The following is a 17,780-nucleotide window of genomic DNA, read 5'->3' as shown; positions in this document are numbered from 1 at the left end:
CGTTCCTTCCTGACATCAAAGGGAGTCTCAAATAGATTAGGAATACTTCTATCTGGGGATCGCTGGGTGGCTTAGTGGTTTATCCAGCCCTGGGCATGATCCTGAGTCCTGGCATCGAGTCCCACATCGGGCTCCCTGCACAGAGCCTGCTTCTCCCTCTGCCTGTGTCTCTGCCTCTTTCCCTCTCTGTGCCTCTCATGAATAAATAAATAAAATCTTAAAAAAAGAATACTTCTTTCTAATAGGCTCAAGAATTTTCATCTCATTCATTTGGGGAATATAAAAAATACTGAAAGGGAATAAAGGGGAAAGGAGAAAAATTGAGTGGGAAATATCAGAAAGGGAGACAGAACATGAGAGACTCCTACCTCTGGGAAATGAACTAGGGGTGGTAGAAAGGGAGGTGGGCAGGGGCAGGGGTGACAGGGTGATGGACATTGAGGGGGGCACTTGATGGGATGAGCACTAGGTGTTATTCTATATGTTGGCAAATTGAACTCCAATAAAAAAGTAGGAGCCTAAACAAAACAACAACAACAATTGCCCATCAATTGCCCCCCTCAGTGCCCATCACCCAGTCACCCCCAACCCCCCGCCCACCTCCCATTCCACCACCCCTAGTTTGTTTCCCAGAGTTAGGAGTCTCTCATGTTCTGTCTCCCTCCATGATAGAAGGACAAGCATTATATGGTCCCATTCATTTGAGGAATATAAAAAATAGTGAAAGGGAATAAAGGGGAAAGGAGAAAACATGAGTGGGAAATGACAGGGAGTATTCCCTATGCCCTAGCTTCCCCCTGGTGGGCCTGGTGGAAGCAACTCTTGGAACCCACACACAGACCAAGGTCTTGGGACTCCTCCAGGTCCAGAGAGGACACAGTTGCCAAGTTCCAGCTGAAAGCCAACGCCCAGGCCCAGGAGCTTCTGTCAGAGGAGAGCTGCACAGCTGGGAGCCCCTGTTCTCCAGAAACCCCCAGACAGCATCGCACTTCGCCCCTTGCTGGTCTCTGGCCAAATCTCTCCTCCTTTCTCCCCTCACAAGCCTTTCCTCCCCCTGCTTCTCTGACTCCTGTGCTGCTACCATGTAAGAGTGACCCTCCAGGGAAGGACAAATGTCCTGAGGAGTCGTCTGATCAGGCTTCCTCCATGTACTGAGATCTAGTAAGAGGGATCTGTGCACTATGACCCAGGAGAGCCTGGGAACTGCTGTGGGGCTGAAGGCAGGACACAGGGAACAGAGAGCAGATGGGCTCTTTCCTCACAGGCTGGGTTCAGGGGCAATGGGCCGACTCCAGGTGCTGAGTGTGAGCAGGAGTTTTTGGGAGTGACACACATATTCACGGAGGAGGTTACAGAGGTTGGGAATGCTAGTCCCTTCCTGAGCAGGTCTGACAGGACGCAGCAAAGTCTGGTGAGGCTTCTGGGGGTTTGGGAACAGAGCAGAGCCTGGGCTTCCAGCAGGGACCAGTGCAGAGACATCCTGTGACCTCCCCTCCATTTGCTGTGAGAGTTTTCATCCCAGCTGTTCCTGTCCTCACTGTTGTTCATTAGAGAATTAGCTTCAGTGGACATCCTAGGACATATTTTGGGATGGAGAGACATAGAAGGGGACGTTGGAGGGTGGCTGGAGGAAGATGACAGCAGAGGAAACAGGGAAGGATGAAGTGGATCATGTCCCCAGATGGGTCAATGGGAGGTTACTGACTGGATCACAGGATGTGGAGAGGTAGGGATGGTCTAGAGTGTCAGGTGAATGATGGTGGAGGATCACAGAGACAGGGATGCCTGCAGTGACACAGGTGAGGTCAGATGGGAGAGCAGGTTGATGGCTGATGGTGAGTCTTGCAGATCTGCCTAAGATTTAAAAAGAAATACAAAACAGGGGATCCCTGGGTGGCGCAGCGGTTTGGCGCCTGCCTTTGGCCCAGGGCGCGATCCTGGAGACCCGGGATCGAAACCCACGTCGGGCTCCCGGTGCATGGAGCCTGCTTCTCCCTCTGCCTGTGTCTCTGCCTCTCTCTCTCTCTGTGTGTGACTGTCATAAATAAATTAAAAAAAATATTATATAAAAAAAAAAGAAATACAAAACAAACAAAGGACACAAAACTCAATCAGTAGCTGAGGATTTTAACAGGACAAAGAGAATGGGGACCTGACAGTCTCTACCAGGCCAGGAGAGATCCTGACCACATCTGAGAACACAAATCAGTGTTGAACCCCCCAGTGCTGATTCAAAGGAAGCCAGGCCCTGCACTCCTTACCCCAGATGAGGAGCCCAAATCCTTTCTTTTTTTTTTTTAAATTAACCAATATTTCCCAAATCCTTTCTGATTCACACTGGCTCTGAGAGCAGGACTTCAGCACCTACCCCCTGTGGGACAGTGACCTCTGCTTCATTCCTGAACAAAGGGTGACGGGCACTGAGGGGGGCACTTGATGGGATGAGCACTGGGTGTTATTCTGTATGTTGGCAAATTAAACACCAATAAAAAAATAAATTCATCATTAAAAAAAGAACTGAAAAAAAGGGAAAAAAAGAAAAACAAACAAAAAAAAGAAACTATTTGGGCAGCCCTAGGTGGCTCCGTGGTTTAGCGCCACCTGCAGCCCAGGGTGTGATCCTGGAGACCAGGGATCAAGTCCCACGTTGGGCTCCCTAAATGGAGCCTGCTTCTGCCTGTGTCTCTGCCCCCCCCTTTCTCTCTCTCTCATGAATAAATAAATAAAATATTTTTTTAAAAAAGAAAAGACACTATTTAACTTTTCTTCATACCTGAGCCCTGCAAAACTCAGAATCTGTCATTGAGCACTCTTATAGTTTTATGACAATGTACTTATTAGCACGAAGTTTAAGATTCTGTTTTTTATAAGAATATATACCTGGAAGCATGGGTTATATTACCAAGATGTTGACTAGAATGTCATATTGGTTTTTTATATATAAATTTTCTTTTATTTATAATATATATATATATATATATATATATTTATTGGAGTTCGAATTCCCAACATATACTATACCACCCAGTGCTCAACCCATCAAGTGCTCCCCTTAGTGCCTATCAACCAGTCACCCCATCTCCCCTTCCACTATCCCTTAGGGGAAAAGGAGATAAAATGAGTGGAAAAATTAGAGACGGTGACAAAACATGAGAGACTTCTAACTCTGGGAAATGAACAAGGGATAGAATGTCATATTTGAATGAGATATGCGTCTGTATACATCTATACACACATAATCAGATATGACCAGTCAGATTTAGGGAACTAACATTGGCTTTATGGATCCAGTAAAACCTCTTGGAAATATCATCCTACCAGCTTCTTACAGTTTCCAACAGCTTTACCAGGCTAGTCAGGAGGTCATGTCCTGGCAGGTGCAGGAATCTTGGGATATTTGGGTACCTGAAGACAGACAATGCACCCAAGTATATACGTGTTGCAGGCTAAGTCTGATGACAAGGATTTGTCACAAGTTTTGGCTTGGCTTCTATACTGGAGGAGCTGTTAAACATTTCATTCAGAGGTTTCTCACAAAAGTTTCAGCAAGAGCCTATATGTTTAACAAGAGCCTATATGTTCAAATGTCATGCTTCCTGCAAATATGTGAATAATCTGATAAGTTATTTGTGAAAATATTCATATTCAGTGAACCAATTAATGTTAATTCAGCTACATTTAGTAGAAATTTGGGTGGTTGTTGAGAAAACATATATTTCAATGACACATCTGAGTAAATACTTGAGTCGATTCCTGTTCATTATAACCTGAACTTGATCCTGATTTTCTCTAGCTTCCTAGAATCTCTGGGTACAAATCTGAAAACTAGCATGTTGATTTTTCTCCCTCCTTTGGAAGTGCACTCAAACTACCCTATATCCTGAAGTCCTGAAAAGTAAATGTGAATCCAACGATAGAACCTTCAGAGAAGTCACCACGCAGCTCATGTAGAGGTGGTCTTCATGCCACTGGCTCTCTGGAACAGTCAGAGATCACCAGACACATTTGAACTACAAACCAGGAAAGTCTGTCAGATTGTCACAGCCTTCTGTCACTCTACCTGAAGACAACATGAGCTTGACATCAAGAAATCTTCTCCACTGGTTGCTGTCAGAACTCAGCAACTGCCCACAATTTCATTCGATCATTTACCATCATTTTTGCCCCATACAAATGCCTCTTGTTTAATACCTGATTTCTTGAACCAGAAGCCTGACTTTAATAATGCACCTCCATCAAAACCTCCTGAAATGGGTTTAAATAAACTGGCCTATTGTCAGGAGAGGGTCAAAAAAATGAACAATCTGCTAGCACAACTTTTAACACATGTTCTTTGGGAAATTTCAGATAACGGAGGGAACTGGCTAAATATAGGCTGCCCAGATTGGACCCCATTGACATTAACATTAGTTTTGCTTTAAACAAATGAAACAGCAGATTTAGGAAACGCTCTTTAATCCCCCAAAACTGCCAGCTTGTACCAGGAAGAGAGCTATTACCAGGCTCCATCTTTACCTAAGTCATGTATCTACATAGCAGGACACCCTCTCTTTTCTAAACAACTCCTCTCCCCTTCCCTCTAATGCACTTTGTCCTCTTTGGTCATCAGACCTCTGCCCCTCTCCTTCACTCACATATGTGTCACGGTGCCTGACTGACTTTGAAATACTCCACATCCGTGTGGGTACCCAGTATGTAGGCTATGAACTTTGATTTTCTCTTGTTAATCTGCAAAATGTCAATTAGATTCTTATTAAAACAGAGGGACCTGAAGAGCACTGGAAATACCTCCACAGCAACAGGCACTGGTGAAGTTTCATCAAGGTCAGTCAAGAGTAAGCAGAGATGTGCATTGCTAGGACTCCTGATCAACAGTCCCCTGGATCAGGGGCTGATCCTATATCCTGGAAACAACAGGTAGATGTCATCCTGCATCAGAAATGGATCCTTACACTGTCCTAGCTGGTGGAGGCCCATCCCCACACTGTTCCAAGAACCCCACCTTCTTCCCCTCCTTCCAACTCTCATCCCAGTCCTGGCTTCCTCTATGTCATGAGGACTCTGACTTTCCTCATCATCATCCCCTTGTTCAAAACTCCTAGTCTGACTGGGACAGATTCCACACCCCTGCCACGACCCCCCAACATGCTCATGCCCTGCTCCATCACTATGTGTGCGGGACTGGGGTGTCATAGTGGGACATCACATTGTGCGGTTCCCTGGGAACTTCTCCAATGCTCCAACTCCACCCCACCAAGCTCACCCTTCCTCAGTATCCAGGGACAAGCTTTCCTTATTATACATTTATTCTGTGTCCTCTCTCTTCCCCCCAGACACTGTCAGCTCCTTGATCATGGGGACTCTTCCATGTCCACTTGTGTCCCACATCTCTAGGCTCACATGAGGCACATACTAGGTGTTCAGTAGGTGGTGTGAATGCACACTGTAAGGACAGTGATCCATCCTCAGTCAGACGCAGGTGGACTCTGTCTCCTGTTCTGTTCTGACTTGTCACAGTGATACAGGATTGCCGATCCCAATGGTCAAGAATGAATTCTCGAGATATATAATGTTGGTAACAAATGATTTTATTATAGCGGGAACAGGCGCTGTGGGCAGAAAGCTGCACTGTGATTGTGAGGAGGGACTGATGATATTCTTTTTAATAAGTGGAGGTTGGGGATAGTGCAAAACTCCAAGGAATTTGGAAGCAAGGCTTTCAGGACCTTCATGATCTAGCTGCTGGTAAGGTAAGGTTACTCTCAATCTTTAATAAAGATAAACATTAAGGCACTAAGGCAGCCATGAGTTCCTTGAGCAACTCACTCTCTGCATATGTCAGGTCTCTAACAGTGGGATGCAGGCTGTAAGGACATTTAATTTAATCTATACTTTTCTTGTCATTCTTTCTTCATCGATAGACTGTGAACAGGCCATCATGCTCCTGACAACAAGGAATCTCCCCTCAATATGAGAAAACCATAGAATGTGATCGAGCCAAGGACAGGGTGCAGGGGCTGAATTGAAGAGAATCAGGATCATTTTGGAACAAAAGTTCCACCAGGTTGACCACAGACTGCAGTTTACACCAAAAAAAGGGGGAAGCTGACTTGGCCAAACAGTGGGTGCTGCAAAGCAAAACTCATTACTGGGGAGAAAACAGGTTTGTGTCTCACTTCCTCCCAGGCCCAGAACACTTAGTGACCATCGATGTTGTCATCAGCGGACTGGCAGTAATAATCAGCTTCGTCCTCAGCCTGGAGCCCGGTGATGGTCAGGGTGGCTGAATTGCCAGACTTGGAGCCAGAGAATCGATTTGGGACCCCCGAGGGTCAATTGCTATTACCATAAATGATAGTTTTAGGGGACTTTCCTGGGAGCTGCTGGTACCATTGTACATCATAACCACTGCCGATGTTGGTGCTGCTTCCAGTGCAGGAGATGGTGATCCTCTGTCTCAGGGCCGCAGACACTGAGGGTGGCTGAGTCAGCACAGCCTGGGCCCAGGACGCTGCAACAGGGAGAGACATAGAGAGGGTGATGCAGGAGTCTGGAAACAAGAGGAGGAGCAGTACCTCACATGTCCTCCCAGGGCCCTTCCCCCAACCCCACATCCAGTCACCTGTGCAGTGGGCGAGGAGCGGTAGGAGGAGAGGGGACCAGGCCATGGTGGAGGTCATCCCTGATCCTGCCTTCAGTGGTCCCACAGCTGAGCAGAGCCTCCTCTCATCTCTCTCTTTCCCTCTTCATCCTCTCTGGGAGGGAGGGCCCATCCATGCAAATGAGACCCTGGCTTTTGACATCCACCTGGCCTTGGGTCAGGTCCCTCTGCCTGAGATGACAGGGGCATGGGCAAGGGAGGGGCTGTGTAAGGCCAGGGGGTGGGGAGGTCCCAGCTGTGATCTCTGAGCAGAGGGCACAAGCAGTGCCAGGTGGCAGGTCCCAACTCTGAACACTCTGACTCTTCAGAAATGGAACCAGAATGCCCCCTGGTATCCAGACCCAGAGGCACCACTGTGTGACAATGTGACCAGGGCCCATATCTCCTGATTACCCAACTCTTTGCCCACTGTTCCCTGCATTAGGGCCAGGCCAGTCCCCGTATGCCAGCTCACATTACTTCAGGGCTCACTATTTGCTCCACTGGGAATCTTCAGAGAGCGTTTGTCCATAGCTCCCTTGACCGCTCCTGATCAGGGCTAAGGTGGTATCTCTTATACAAATTCCTCTTAGAGTTCAGGATCCAGTCCAGAGCAGTGACACATCTGCATGGGCACACAGCCCCTGCTATGCAGGATGCTGGGACTTTCCTCTCATGAGGCTTCTCTGATTTCCAAAGTTATCTTCCCCTGAGTTCCACACAGCACTGAGGACATGGGGACAAAATTACCAAACAGACACAGCTTCTTGGATAAAGTTATTTGGAGACAGACCACTCTCTGGGTTGAGTACAGCTTGATTTTCTGCAACTTGTGTCCAGCATGTACAGGATAGAACATTAATCGTGAACTTCCCATGACTATAGGCATGGATTTCTCCTGCCCAAGGCCCCATGGACTCAGGAGATTCTGTCAAACATCCCACATGTGATTGGAGGAGAGTTGGTGCTGGGGGAACCCAGCACCTGGGTACCACAGTACCCCTGAGTTCACAGGCCCTGTGGCCCTGGGATGGGTCACAAGACTTTCCATCAGACTGTAGCCTGGTTGGAGGTGGCAGTTGGGTGACTGAGGGAGTGACAGCCCAGGCAGACAGCACAGGGAGGGGTGGCCCATGTCCACAGGGGCCTGGAGCTCCGTGGAAGCAGCCCTGAGGCTAAGGTCCCAGAATCAATGGAATGATCAGGATCAGACACTGACTGGTACCAAGAGATGCTCAGAAACTGAGCTGCTCATGGGGACAGAGACTCCCCCTGGTTATCCTTAGTATAAGCCTCACCCCAGAGGAACAGGCTCTGTGCACAACCAGGCTGCCCTGGTGACAGGACCCCAGTCACACTAGATGTCACTAGTGTTTCCTGTTGAAGAAGCTTCTGTCTCCCATAGATTGAGACTCACTCTGAGATGGCTGCCTAAGTACAGGTTGGCTCTGGAGGGATTGAGAAGCCTTGAAACTGCAGCATCCAGGATGCTATTCATTCAGGCAGAGGAAAGAACCCTGCGTGTGTGTGTGTGTGTGTGAGAGAGAGAGAGAGAGAAAGAGAGAGAGAGAGAGAGAGAACACAAGATGAAGAATGAGGCTATGTGACCCCTATCCCTCTAATGACTTCGAAACATGCTGAGGGATGGTTCTCCATGGAAATGCTCTTCTAAATAACCAAGGTCTTGAACTTACATTTAGAGGTAAGCATCTCAAAGGTTTTTTATTTGAAAAGATTATTTCTAAAAAGATTTTATTTATAAAAAAAAAAAAGATTTTATTTATTTATTCATGAGAGACAGAGAGACAGAGAGAGAGGCAGGCAGAGGGAGAAGCAGGCTCCATGCAGGGAACCTGACCTGGGACTTGATCCCAGGACCCCAGGGTCCCAACCTGGGCTGAAGGTGGCTATAAACCACTGAGCCATATGTGCTGCCCTGAAAGGATTGTTAACCAAGAGCAATGGTGTGAGATCAAACATGTTAACAATCCACGGAATCAGGAGTCTAGTACCTGTTGAGTGACAAGAAATCTGTCCATTCCTTATCTCCGCAGACACTACACCTACATCTCTAGGGTTTCCAGGTGTTGTGGAGCACAGGGCAGGGGTGAGACCCAGCCTCCTCCTTCTTACCTCACAACCCAGCCTCACCCAAAGTCCCCTGAGTTCCCCTGGTGTCTACCAGGAGTGCGAAACATACTGCTGAGAGTTTTGTGTCTGTGTGTGTGAAAAAACGCTACAGCTTGGAAATGTTTATATGGTAGAAAATGTTTCTGTGGTGGATCTACGGTCTACAGCATTCTTCAGAATGAAAATCTGGAGCATAAGAAAAATAATGACATCTTAAATATGCAGGCAAACCTTTGTCTATGGATTCCTCCAGGATTCCTCATAACTGAGGGCATCGGATAATTCTGAAGTAGGTAAAAATCATTACATCCCATGTGCAAATCCCTAAAAGTAGATAAACACATGCTTCTTTGGAAATGCAATAATTTTGTTTATATTAAATATAGTGGAGTAGGGGGTGCATCTAGGAGGTGCAGGTTTTTGAGCATCAACTCTTGTTTTTGCTGATGTCCTAATCCCAGGATAGTGAGCCCGAGCCCTGCACAGAGCTCTGCACTGAGCCCAGAGTCTGCTTGAGCCTCCTTCCCTCCTCCTCTGCCCACCCGCAGCTCCCCAGTGCATGCTCTCTCTATATATAAAAATAAAGAAACCTCTAAAAATATTAAGACTGACGAGGAGTGCTCGGTAACCAAAAAATGGAGCCTAGATCTTAGAGCAGGAAGGATAATGTGAGGGATTCCATGCAAATCCATTTTCCTTTTTCCTCCAAGAGTTGGACCCTTGAGACTAGAAACTACAGGGAGATCATTTCTGGTTTTCTCTGAAATCCTGATGTGGAGGCATAGCTCAGACCTGAAGAGCCAGAGGGAGAGACCAAAGCCAAAGACAGGAACAGATGGGAGAAGAGAAGAGAGGGGGTGTTGTCGGGGAGAGCCTGCAAGATCTGGTCCAAGTTCCCGTGGAGATGGTTCAGAGAAAGGAGACTGTGCCTGTGACCAGCGTTATGGTCAGTGTATCCCCTGTGGACATAACAGTAGTGACACAAGGTCACACTCCATGGAATGAGATGATAGAACTGAGTGTGGAAGAATGTTTGGAGTCTGCACGTTCAGCTGGATAACAGCGTTTCTTCCTGCTCATCTTCACATTGAGTGGCAAGGTGCCTTGGGCTCTTTTATGTTGTATTTCTGTGTCTCCTGGAATGTTCCATTTTTCTCTCAGTCTATGCGCATTACTGGAATGTTTCTGTTTTCTGTGGAAGCATAGATCATCGTGCAGCAGAGACCACCCTGCTCAGTCTCTCCAGATAAGTTTCTTCCTGAATGGGGCTTCAGAGACAAGGTCCTTGGGTCCAGAGATTTGTCTCACTCCCTCCTTATCTGAGACCCTGTGAGCATCTTGTCAAGGAGGACAAGCTGACAAAGTCCATGGAGGAAAGTCAGGCTGTAGCCTGGAAGCTCAGTCAAGGCTGTGCTAGCTCACAACTCAGTGCGTCTCCCAGAGAGCTCCTCCTATATTAACTCCCATTTTGCTGCTCTTCCCTCCACAAAAGGTGAATTCTACATTTGAGGCTTCACAACAGCTTCACAGGCAAAGGGATTTGCAGCAAATACTCAGATTCCTCCCCCTAGACATCCAAGCCATCCTCCTCCACCCAAGACTGTTGCAAGGCTCCACTTGTACAGGAGGAGAGGAGGCCACAAGTAGGCACTGGGGGATCAGGAACAGGTCCTCCGAGGATGCTCATGGTCCTGAGTGGTGTCACCTGTAGGAAGTCACATCCATAGGACTACTTCACCCAGTGTTCCTGGAGCCGGTTCAGGATTTTTACAAAATTTCAGGACCCCAAATCCCCCATTCCTAACCACAACCCTGATATCACAACTGATGGTCAAGTCCACCACTATGGGCCAGGAATTCCTCTTGAGCCTGGTTCTCACCCAGCATCCCCACAGCTTTGTGCCTCATACCTGGGATGCAGTTAGCCTTGGCCTGTCCTGAGAGCAGAGGCCTGGGAGAGAAGAGGAGGTTTCTGCTCTGACAGCTGGAACTACAGAGTCCACCCTGAGTAGGACTTTCAAACTGCTGGGATGGTCTCTTTGTTCTGAACATTAAATTTATAAAAGCAGATGTTCTATTGGAAGAGAAAAGGACCACCATGACAACAGGATCTAGTTTTTCTTTTATTTGTATATTTTTTAATTGGAGATCGATTTGCTAACATATACCATAACACCCAGTGCTTATCCCATCAAGTGCCCCCCTCAGTGCCCGTCACCCAGTCATCTCCACCTCCCGCCCACGTCCCTTTCCACCACCCCTTTTTCGTTTCCCAGAGTTAGGAGTCTCTCATGTTCTCTCTCCCTCTCTGATATTTCCCATTCATTTTCTCTCCTTTCCCCTTTATTCCCTTTCACTATTTTTTATATTCACCAAATGAATGAGACCATATAACATTTGTCCTTTCCTGATTGACTTAGTTCACTCAGCATAATACCCTCCAGTTCCATCCACATCAAAGCAAATGGTGGGTATTTGTCGTTTCTAATGGCTGAGGAATATTCCATTGTATACATAAACCACATCTTCTTTAGCCATTCTTCTTTCATTGGACACCAAGGTTAATTTTTCAATTTGGATCACTAACAATATTTCTGTATCTATTTCTTCTCAGTTTTTATTTCTTCTGTGTCTTCAGAAAGGTGTAAATAGAAAACTAGGAGGAAAGATATTGTGATCCAGAATCTACTTCCAGTAAAATTAGTGTGTATTAAAGTTCTCTTATATTGGGAGGCAGACAGATTCCAAAGCCATAGGCAGGCTGATGTGTTGCTCCACGTCCTCCTCAGTGTGTGTCCCTGTGACCAGGACCACTGTGCCAGATTGTACAGTAAGAGTCAGCCTTGTCCTCATGCTGCAGCCCAGAGATGAGCAGAGGCCCTGCTTCGGCTGAGTGTCTTCAGATCCAGAGCCGGGCTGGGGATGTTGAGACCTGGTGCTTATCTGAGTCTGAGTAGAACCTCAGGAGATACTGGGGGGCATGCTCCCTGGCTTCTGTTGGAACCAGTATATGTAGCAGCCACCAACAATGAAGCCACTGCTCATGGTTCATGTGAGTCTGGCTGTTGTTCCTGGAGATGCAGAGAGGGAGGGCAGCTGGGCCAGCCCTGGCTGGGACAGGGAAACTGTAGATACAGAAACTCCCAGGAGGTGGGGCATTTTTGGTGGGAGTTCCAGGGGATGATAATATCAGGAAAACTCTCCCAGAAGACAGATGATGTCCCTACCTGGGCAGAAAGACTAGAACCGGAGGAGGAGAGGAGTCCAGGCCATGTTGACAAATCCCGTGTCCCAAGAATGGAGCTGCGCTCTGTTAGGCTTGTCTAATTATCCCTACAGTCTCCAGGCAAATGACAGTGCTCTTTATGCAAATTGTCACCCCTTTCAGACTTTCTCAGACTCCATCTGGTCAGTGATTCAGAAAAACAGGGGACAGAGGATGCTGAAGGCAGGGACTGCTTAGAGTGGACATAGGAAGGGTGGAGGGAGCATCTGTGGGAACCCCTCAGGACCCTGCACAGATCCTCTGCCAGGCCCTGAGGGAACCAGGCTGCTGGGTCTCACCAGGGGCACAGGGGGCAGCTCATCTCTGCCCAGCTCTGAGGCCAGGGTGGGGGGCTCCTCCAGGTCAGAGAGTCCCCCTGCAGGGCCCAGGGAATGCACAGTGCCCCCTGCTGATTACATGTCCCTTTCATGGTCCTCAGTGTTCTGAAGGTAACATCCAGAACTGTGACCCCAGCACTCACCAGTGACCTGAAGGACTGGGTGGAGCACCCTGTATGGTCTGCTGTAAAGAACATGGATACAGGGTCTGTGATTTGAGATCTTCCCACATGGAGGGATCTCACAAAATAAGCACTCCTGTGAGAGGGGGAATGTCTATAAAACCTAAATCATGCAAAATACTGAGCCTATCCTAACTCCTAGAACATTTAGTGAGCTCCTCAGAGGAGGGCCTTTCATATTCATCTCAGGAGAGGAGTGGCAGTGTTCTGCGCAAAGAGTCATCAAAGAGGGATCTCTGGGTGGCGCGGCGGTTTGGCGCCTGCCTTTGGCCCAGGGCGCGAACATGGAGACCCGGAATCGAATCCCACATCGGGCTCCCGGTGCATGGAGCCTGCTTCTCCCTCTGCCTGTGTCTCTGCGCCTCTCTCTCTCTCTGTGACTATCATAAATAAATAAAAATTAAAAAAAAAACAAAGAGTCATCAAAGAAAATATTAAAATATTAAAACAATGCATAAAGTTCTTCAAACCAAGATGGGAAGCAGCGATTTAACAGAAGCATCACCACCTGGTGAACCTGTGGCCCCGGGGGATAGGAGGGGGGACAGAACAGGGCAGGACTGGAGATACCAAGTTGTCAAGGCAGAGCACCTGAAGCAGGAGCACAGCAGGAGGGGGTGCTGGTGGCTGTGGTCCCAGGAGAAGGTGGGAAGAGAAGGGGGAAGACGACTGTGTGAACTGGGGTCTCTGCTATTAGGAGCCTATTAGAGGCTATTAGAGGGTGCTGCTGTCGCTGCAGGGGAGCCTCAGGTAGGGAGAGGCTTCTCTGTGCATGAAGGAGTAGAAGATCTGTGGAAGTAGCAAAAACACTGAATTCCAGCTTAGAAATGGGAGGCCCTGACCTTGAGCATCAGGATCAGTGCCCACAGCCTGAGGCAGATGTGCAGCTCTGGTGAGCAGGCCCTGGGGTGTTATGTCCGTCAACGGGACAGGAGACTGGGTTGATACCCTGGACCCCTTCCCTGGGTGCAGGACAGGGGACAGGAGTCCAGGAGGCAGCGTCCTTCAGTCCAGGCTGGCTCCGGGGGGCCCTCCCTACAGTGTCCCTGCAGTGTGTGGGGTTGTTAGTCCTCCCCTCTGCTCCAGGCCCCCAGGAGTGAGCTGGGTGTCAATGACATGACACGTGACCCTCCTCATCTCCCCCATAAAAATGTTCCAGGAGGGCTGAGGCCAGTGATCATGTGTTGGGGGCTTTGCAGACTTTTACAACCCAGCGGGACGAAGAGTCATGGAGGAGCATGAGATGAATGTCCAAGGTCAGGCTGCAGTGTCCGGGATATGGGCGTCATGGACAAGTGGGGTGGAGAACCACAACCTCCGCCTTGACCTGCACATCCCCAGGATCCCAGCCACAGGGAGGCAGAGCTTGGGGCTGTTTCTCAACCTTTCAGCCCCCAGAGGGAGGAGAATATCATCTTGGTCACTGCTACCCACTCCCAGTTCCTCTCCTGGTGCCTGTAATGGGAAGGGCCTGGGAGGACCTCTCTGAGCTCGGGGTTTCTGGGGCTGACAGCAGGTGTGACCTGGGCCCAGACTCAGGCAGGGGCTACCTTCCCAGCTGCAAGCACCCCATGGACCCCAGGGACAGTCTCCCAGGCTACTGCTGCCCCAGTCCTGGTCCACACTGGCTGAGATGAGGGAAGAAGATTCCAGAGCAGAGCCCTCTGCTTCCAGTGCTGTGGGTCCACCCCTTGTGCATGGAGGACAGGCCACACCCAGGTCACACCCAGCCTTCCTGAGGCTGCACCTCATGACCCCAAATGGCTCAGAATCCCCTGCCTTGGCTCCTCCCTGGGGACTGTCTCCAACTGTCCCCACTGCTCCACTGCTTCTCCAGGATCAGAGTGAGGCTCAGGGTCAGGACCATCCCCAGGGCAGGGAGCACATGGACAAAGACATCAGGGATGCTGCCCCCATGGACTCCAAGGTGGGTCCTCGAGGCCTGGTCTCTCTCTGTCTCTGACTCCCACCCCAGATCCTTCTCTATCAGCTGAGCCTCTGTCCACACTCCTGGTGGGGAGGCCATAGGCTCTCCCTGTCTCTATGTTGACCACTGTCGGTGGCCCCAGGTGAGTGCTATAATTTACAGGTTTATAAATAACCTTTAGTTTTCAAACTATCCTGTGTTGTAGCTGAAGGACCTAGGGCAATCGTCTCCAGAACCATAAGGACAGGTCCGATCTCCACACTGGCTTTGGAGAGGTCGAGACCCTCACAACACAGGACCTGTTCCTGAAGGGACAATGATGTCTCCCATCATCTGTGACTGTGGACGTCACGGTTCAATTCCAGGCCTGGCCCCAACACATGACAAGGACTGAGCCCTCAGCCCAGGGGACACACTCTGTCATCCTAAGGGGCTCAGGTGCAGTTTCTTTGCTCCCTTTTCAAACTTCCTGTTCACACTCCCTCTGGTCCCCACCTTTCTGTCCTCCCCCTTTGGGGACAAGGGGTCACACGTCCTTGGAGAAGGGGATGGGATGATATTCCCCTGTGAGCTCCGTCATGGACCCCAGACTCCTAGAAGACATTCTCTGCCTGCATGAAGGAGCTGTGGCTCTGGGGTCCAGTTTACTGAGCTGTGACAACACAGCACTGTGGTGCAGCCACCATCCCAGTGCCCTGTAGGAGAGTGACATCACCACAAATACAGTTGCCTCCCACACTCACCCTCCTCCTTCTTCAACCTGCTGTCAATCCCTGGCCTCCTTACCAACTCTAGATTCCCGCCTCTTCCAAAATACAATGAAATTCCCATGATGTGGAATTTAGCCTTTTATATGTTATTCATCCTGAAGAAATGTGCAGTTAATATTCATGCATGTTTTTGAATTTAAGAACTTATTTCTTTAAATGTTGACTAATATCACCCTCTACGACTATACATCAGGTTGGAGTAAATCTTCGTTATTTCAAGTCTGGTCATTTTATTTTTTTTAAAGATTTATTTATTTAGTTATGATAGACACACACACAGAGAGAGAGAGAGAGAGAGAGAGAGAAGCAGAGACACAGACAGAGGGAGAAGCAGTCTCCATGCCGGGAGCCCAATGTGGGACTCGATCCCAGGACTCCAGGATCGTGCCCTGGGCCAAAGACAGACGCTTAACCCAGGAGTCCCTCACACCGAGAAATGAGAGTGTAGCCTAAAATCTATGCCACAGTCATGGGAGACCACATGTCGGGTGATTGTGCAGATCAGCCAAACCGCTGAGCCACCCAGGAATCCCCCAAGTCTGGTCATTTAATAAAAGCTGGTATTAAAAAAAGTGTGGGGATCCCTGGGTGGCGCAGTGGTTTAGCGCCTGCCTTTGGCCCAGGGCGCGATCCTGGAGACCCGGGATCGAATCCCACGTCGGGCTCCCGGTGCATGGAGCCTGCTTCTCCCTCTGCCTGTGTCTCTGCCTCTCTCTCTCTCTGTGACTATCATAAATAAATAAAAAAATTAAAAAAAAAAGTGTGAAGATTTTTTATTCCTTTGAATTGTATTGATTATGAATAAATTTTCCATAAACATTCATGTGGGGATTTTCTAGAAAGTCTTTTTTTTTTCCTTTTATATTTCTGAGTGTGCCATTAATTTATGTGTTGCATGCAATCATCAAATAATAAGAACTCGTCCTCTGGTTGAAGCTAAGGCAACAATGTTCCCAGATGCAAAAAAAGCTGACATGTGCATCAGCAGAGCATGGATGGGGCTGAAGGACCATGATAGCTTCACGACCTAAGAGTATTTCTTTTACTGAGAAATCAGACGATGACAAGTGAATGTACACTAGCCTAAAAGAAACTGTCCCTGATCACGAGGACACAACTGTCTCTTTCCTTTGACACCCTCTGTGCACAATGGGCTACTCTGAGTGACTCTGAGGTCAGAGATGATGAAGCAAGTGTCATTCCCAGGAGGTCCCCAAGATGCATCTGGGCTCAGGGCATCAACTGAAGAATCAGCAGAAACCCAGGAGGAGCCTAAGCAGGCAGCTGCTGGGATGCTCACTCACTTTGCAGATGGGTAAGTGGGTTTTTGTCTCACTTCCCCACAGGCCTGGAGCACTGTGCTACTACTGAGACTGCTGTCGTATGTTGAGCAGTAATAATCAGCCTCGTCCTCAGCCTGGAGCCCAGAGATGGTCAGGGTGGCTGTGCTGCCTGACTTGGAGCCAGAGAATCGATCAGGGACCCCTGAGGGTCGGTTACTACTACTATAGATGACGGTTCTGGGGCCTTTTCCCGGGAGCTGCTGGAACCAGCCAACACTATATCTACCGATGTTGGAGCTGCTTCCAGTGCAGGAGATGGTGACCCTCTGGCCCAGGGACCCAGACACTGAGGCCGGCTGAGTCAGCACAGACTGGGCCCAGGAACCTGCAAGAAAGAGAGAAATAGACAGGGTGATGCTGGAGTCTGGAACCCACATGTCCTCCCAGGGCCCTTCCCCTTGTCCCACATCCAGTCACCTGTGCAGTGAGCGAGGAGGGTGAGGAGGAGAGGGGACCAGCCCATGGTGGAGGTCATCACTGATTCTGTCTTCAGTGGCCCACAGCTGAGCAGAGCCTCCCTTCATCTCTACCTTCAACTCTTCATCCTCTGAGAGAGGGAGGGGCCCTCCCATGCAAATGAGACCCCAGCTCTCTGACCCTTCCCTGGTCCTGGGTCAGGTCCCTCTGCCTGAGGATGTCAGGGGGTTGGCAGAGGAGGGGCTGCTTGGGGCTGGTGTGTGGTTCGGGAGGTCCCACCTGTGTGCCCTGAGAAGAGGCCACAGTCAGTGCTAGGTGGTGTTCCCAGCTCTGATCAAGTCTGAACCCTAAGAAATAAGTCTCATCTGCCTTCTAGAATCCTGACACCACCTCACCCTGCATGACATGAGGATCAGTTGGCCATAGGACTCAGGTCCTGTATCCAGAGCTCTGTCCACTCTCCTCCTATGATCTGGACAAGTCTCCCCGCATGTGGTCTCCCATGACTGTGGCATAGATTTTAGGCTACACTCTAATATCTCGGTGTGAGAGACTCCTGGGTCATTCAGTGGTTAAGCGTCTGTCTTTGGCTCAGTGCTTGATCCTGGAGTCCTGGGATCAAGCCCACCATCAGGCTCTGTGCAGGGAGCCTGCTTCTCCCTCTGCCTATGTCTCTGTATCTCTGTGTGTGTGTGTGTCTACCATGGACCCCTTGGCTTTTCATGGGCCACTCAGGACTGAGATGGTGTCACTACACCAATTTGTCTG

General features: G+C 49.1%; 1 protein-coding gene, 1 pseudogene and 1 gene segment (V, D, J or C); all 3 read right to left on the bottom strand.

Moving 5' to 3' along the window:
• LOC119869150 (immunoglobulin lambda-1 light chain-like) overlaps nucleotides 1–17,780 on the bottom strand; it is a 1,083,218-nt gene that overhangs the window by 803,613 nt on the left and 261,825 nt on the right. The gene's annotated exons all lie outside the window — the stretch shown is intronic.
• On the bottom strand, nucleotides 6,125–6,668 carry LOC119866225 (annotated as a pseudogene).
• On the bottom strand, nucleotides 7,572–17,170 carry LOC119866110. The segment is given in 3 exon segments: nucleotides 7,572–7,624; nucleotides 16,618–16,920; nucleotides 17,013–17,170. Coding segments are annotated over 3 exon segments (414 nt in total).

This window comes from Canis lupus, chromosome 26 (assembly GCF_011100685.1).
Source record: "Canis lupus familiaris isolate Mischka breed German Shepherd chromosome 26, alternate assembly UU_Cfam_GSD_1.0, whole genome shotgun sequence".
Classification (NCBI taxonomy): domain Eukaryota; kingdom Metazoa; phylum Chordata; class Mammalia; order Carnivora; family Canidae; genus Canis; species Canis lupus.
The sequence above is the reverse complement of the archived record's forward strand: the minus strand, read 5'-3'. Positions and strand labels throughout refer to the sequence as shown.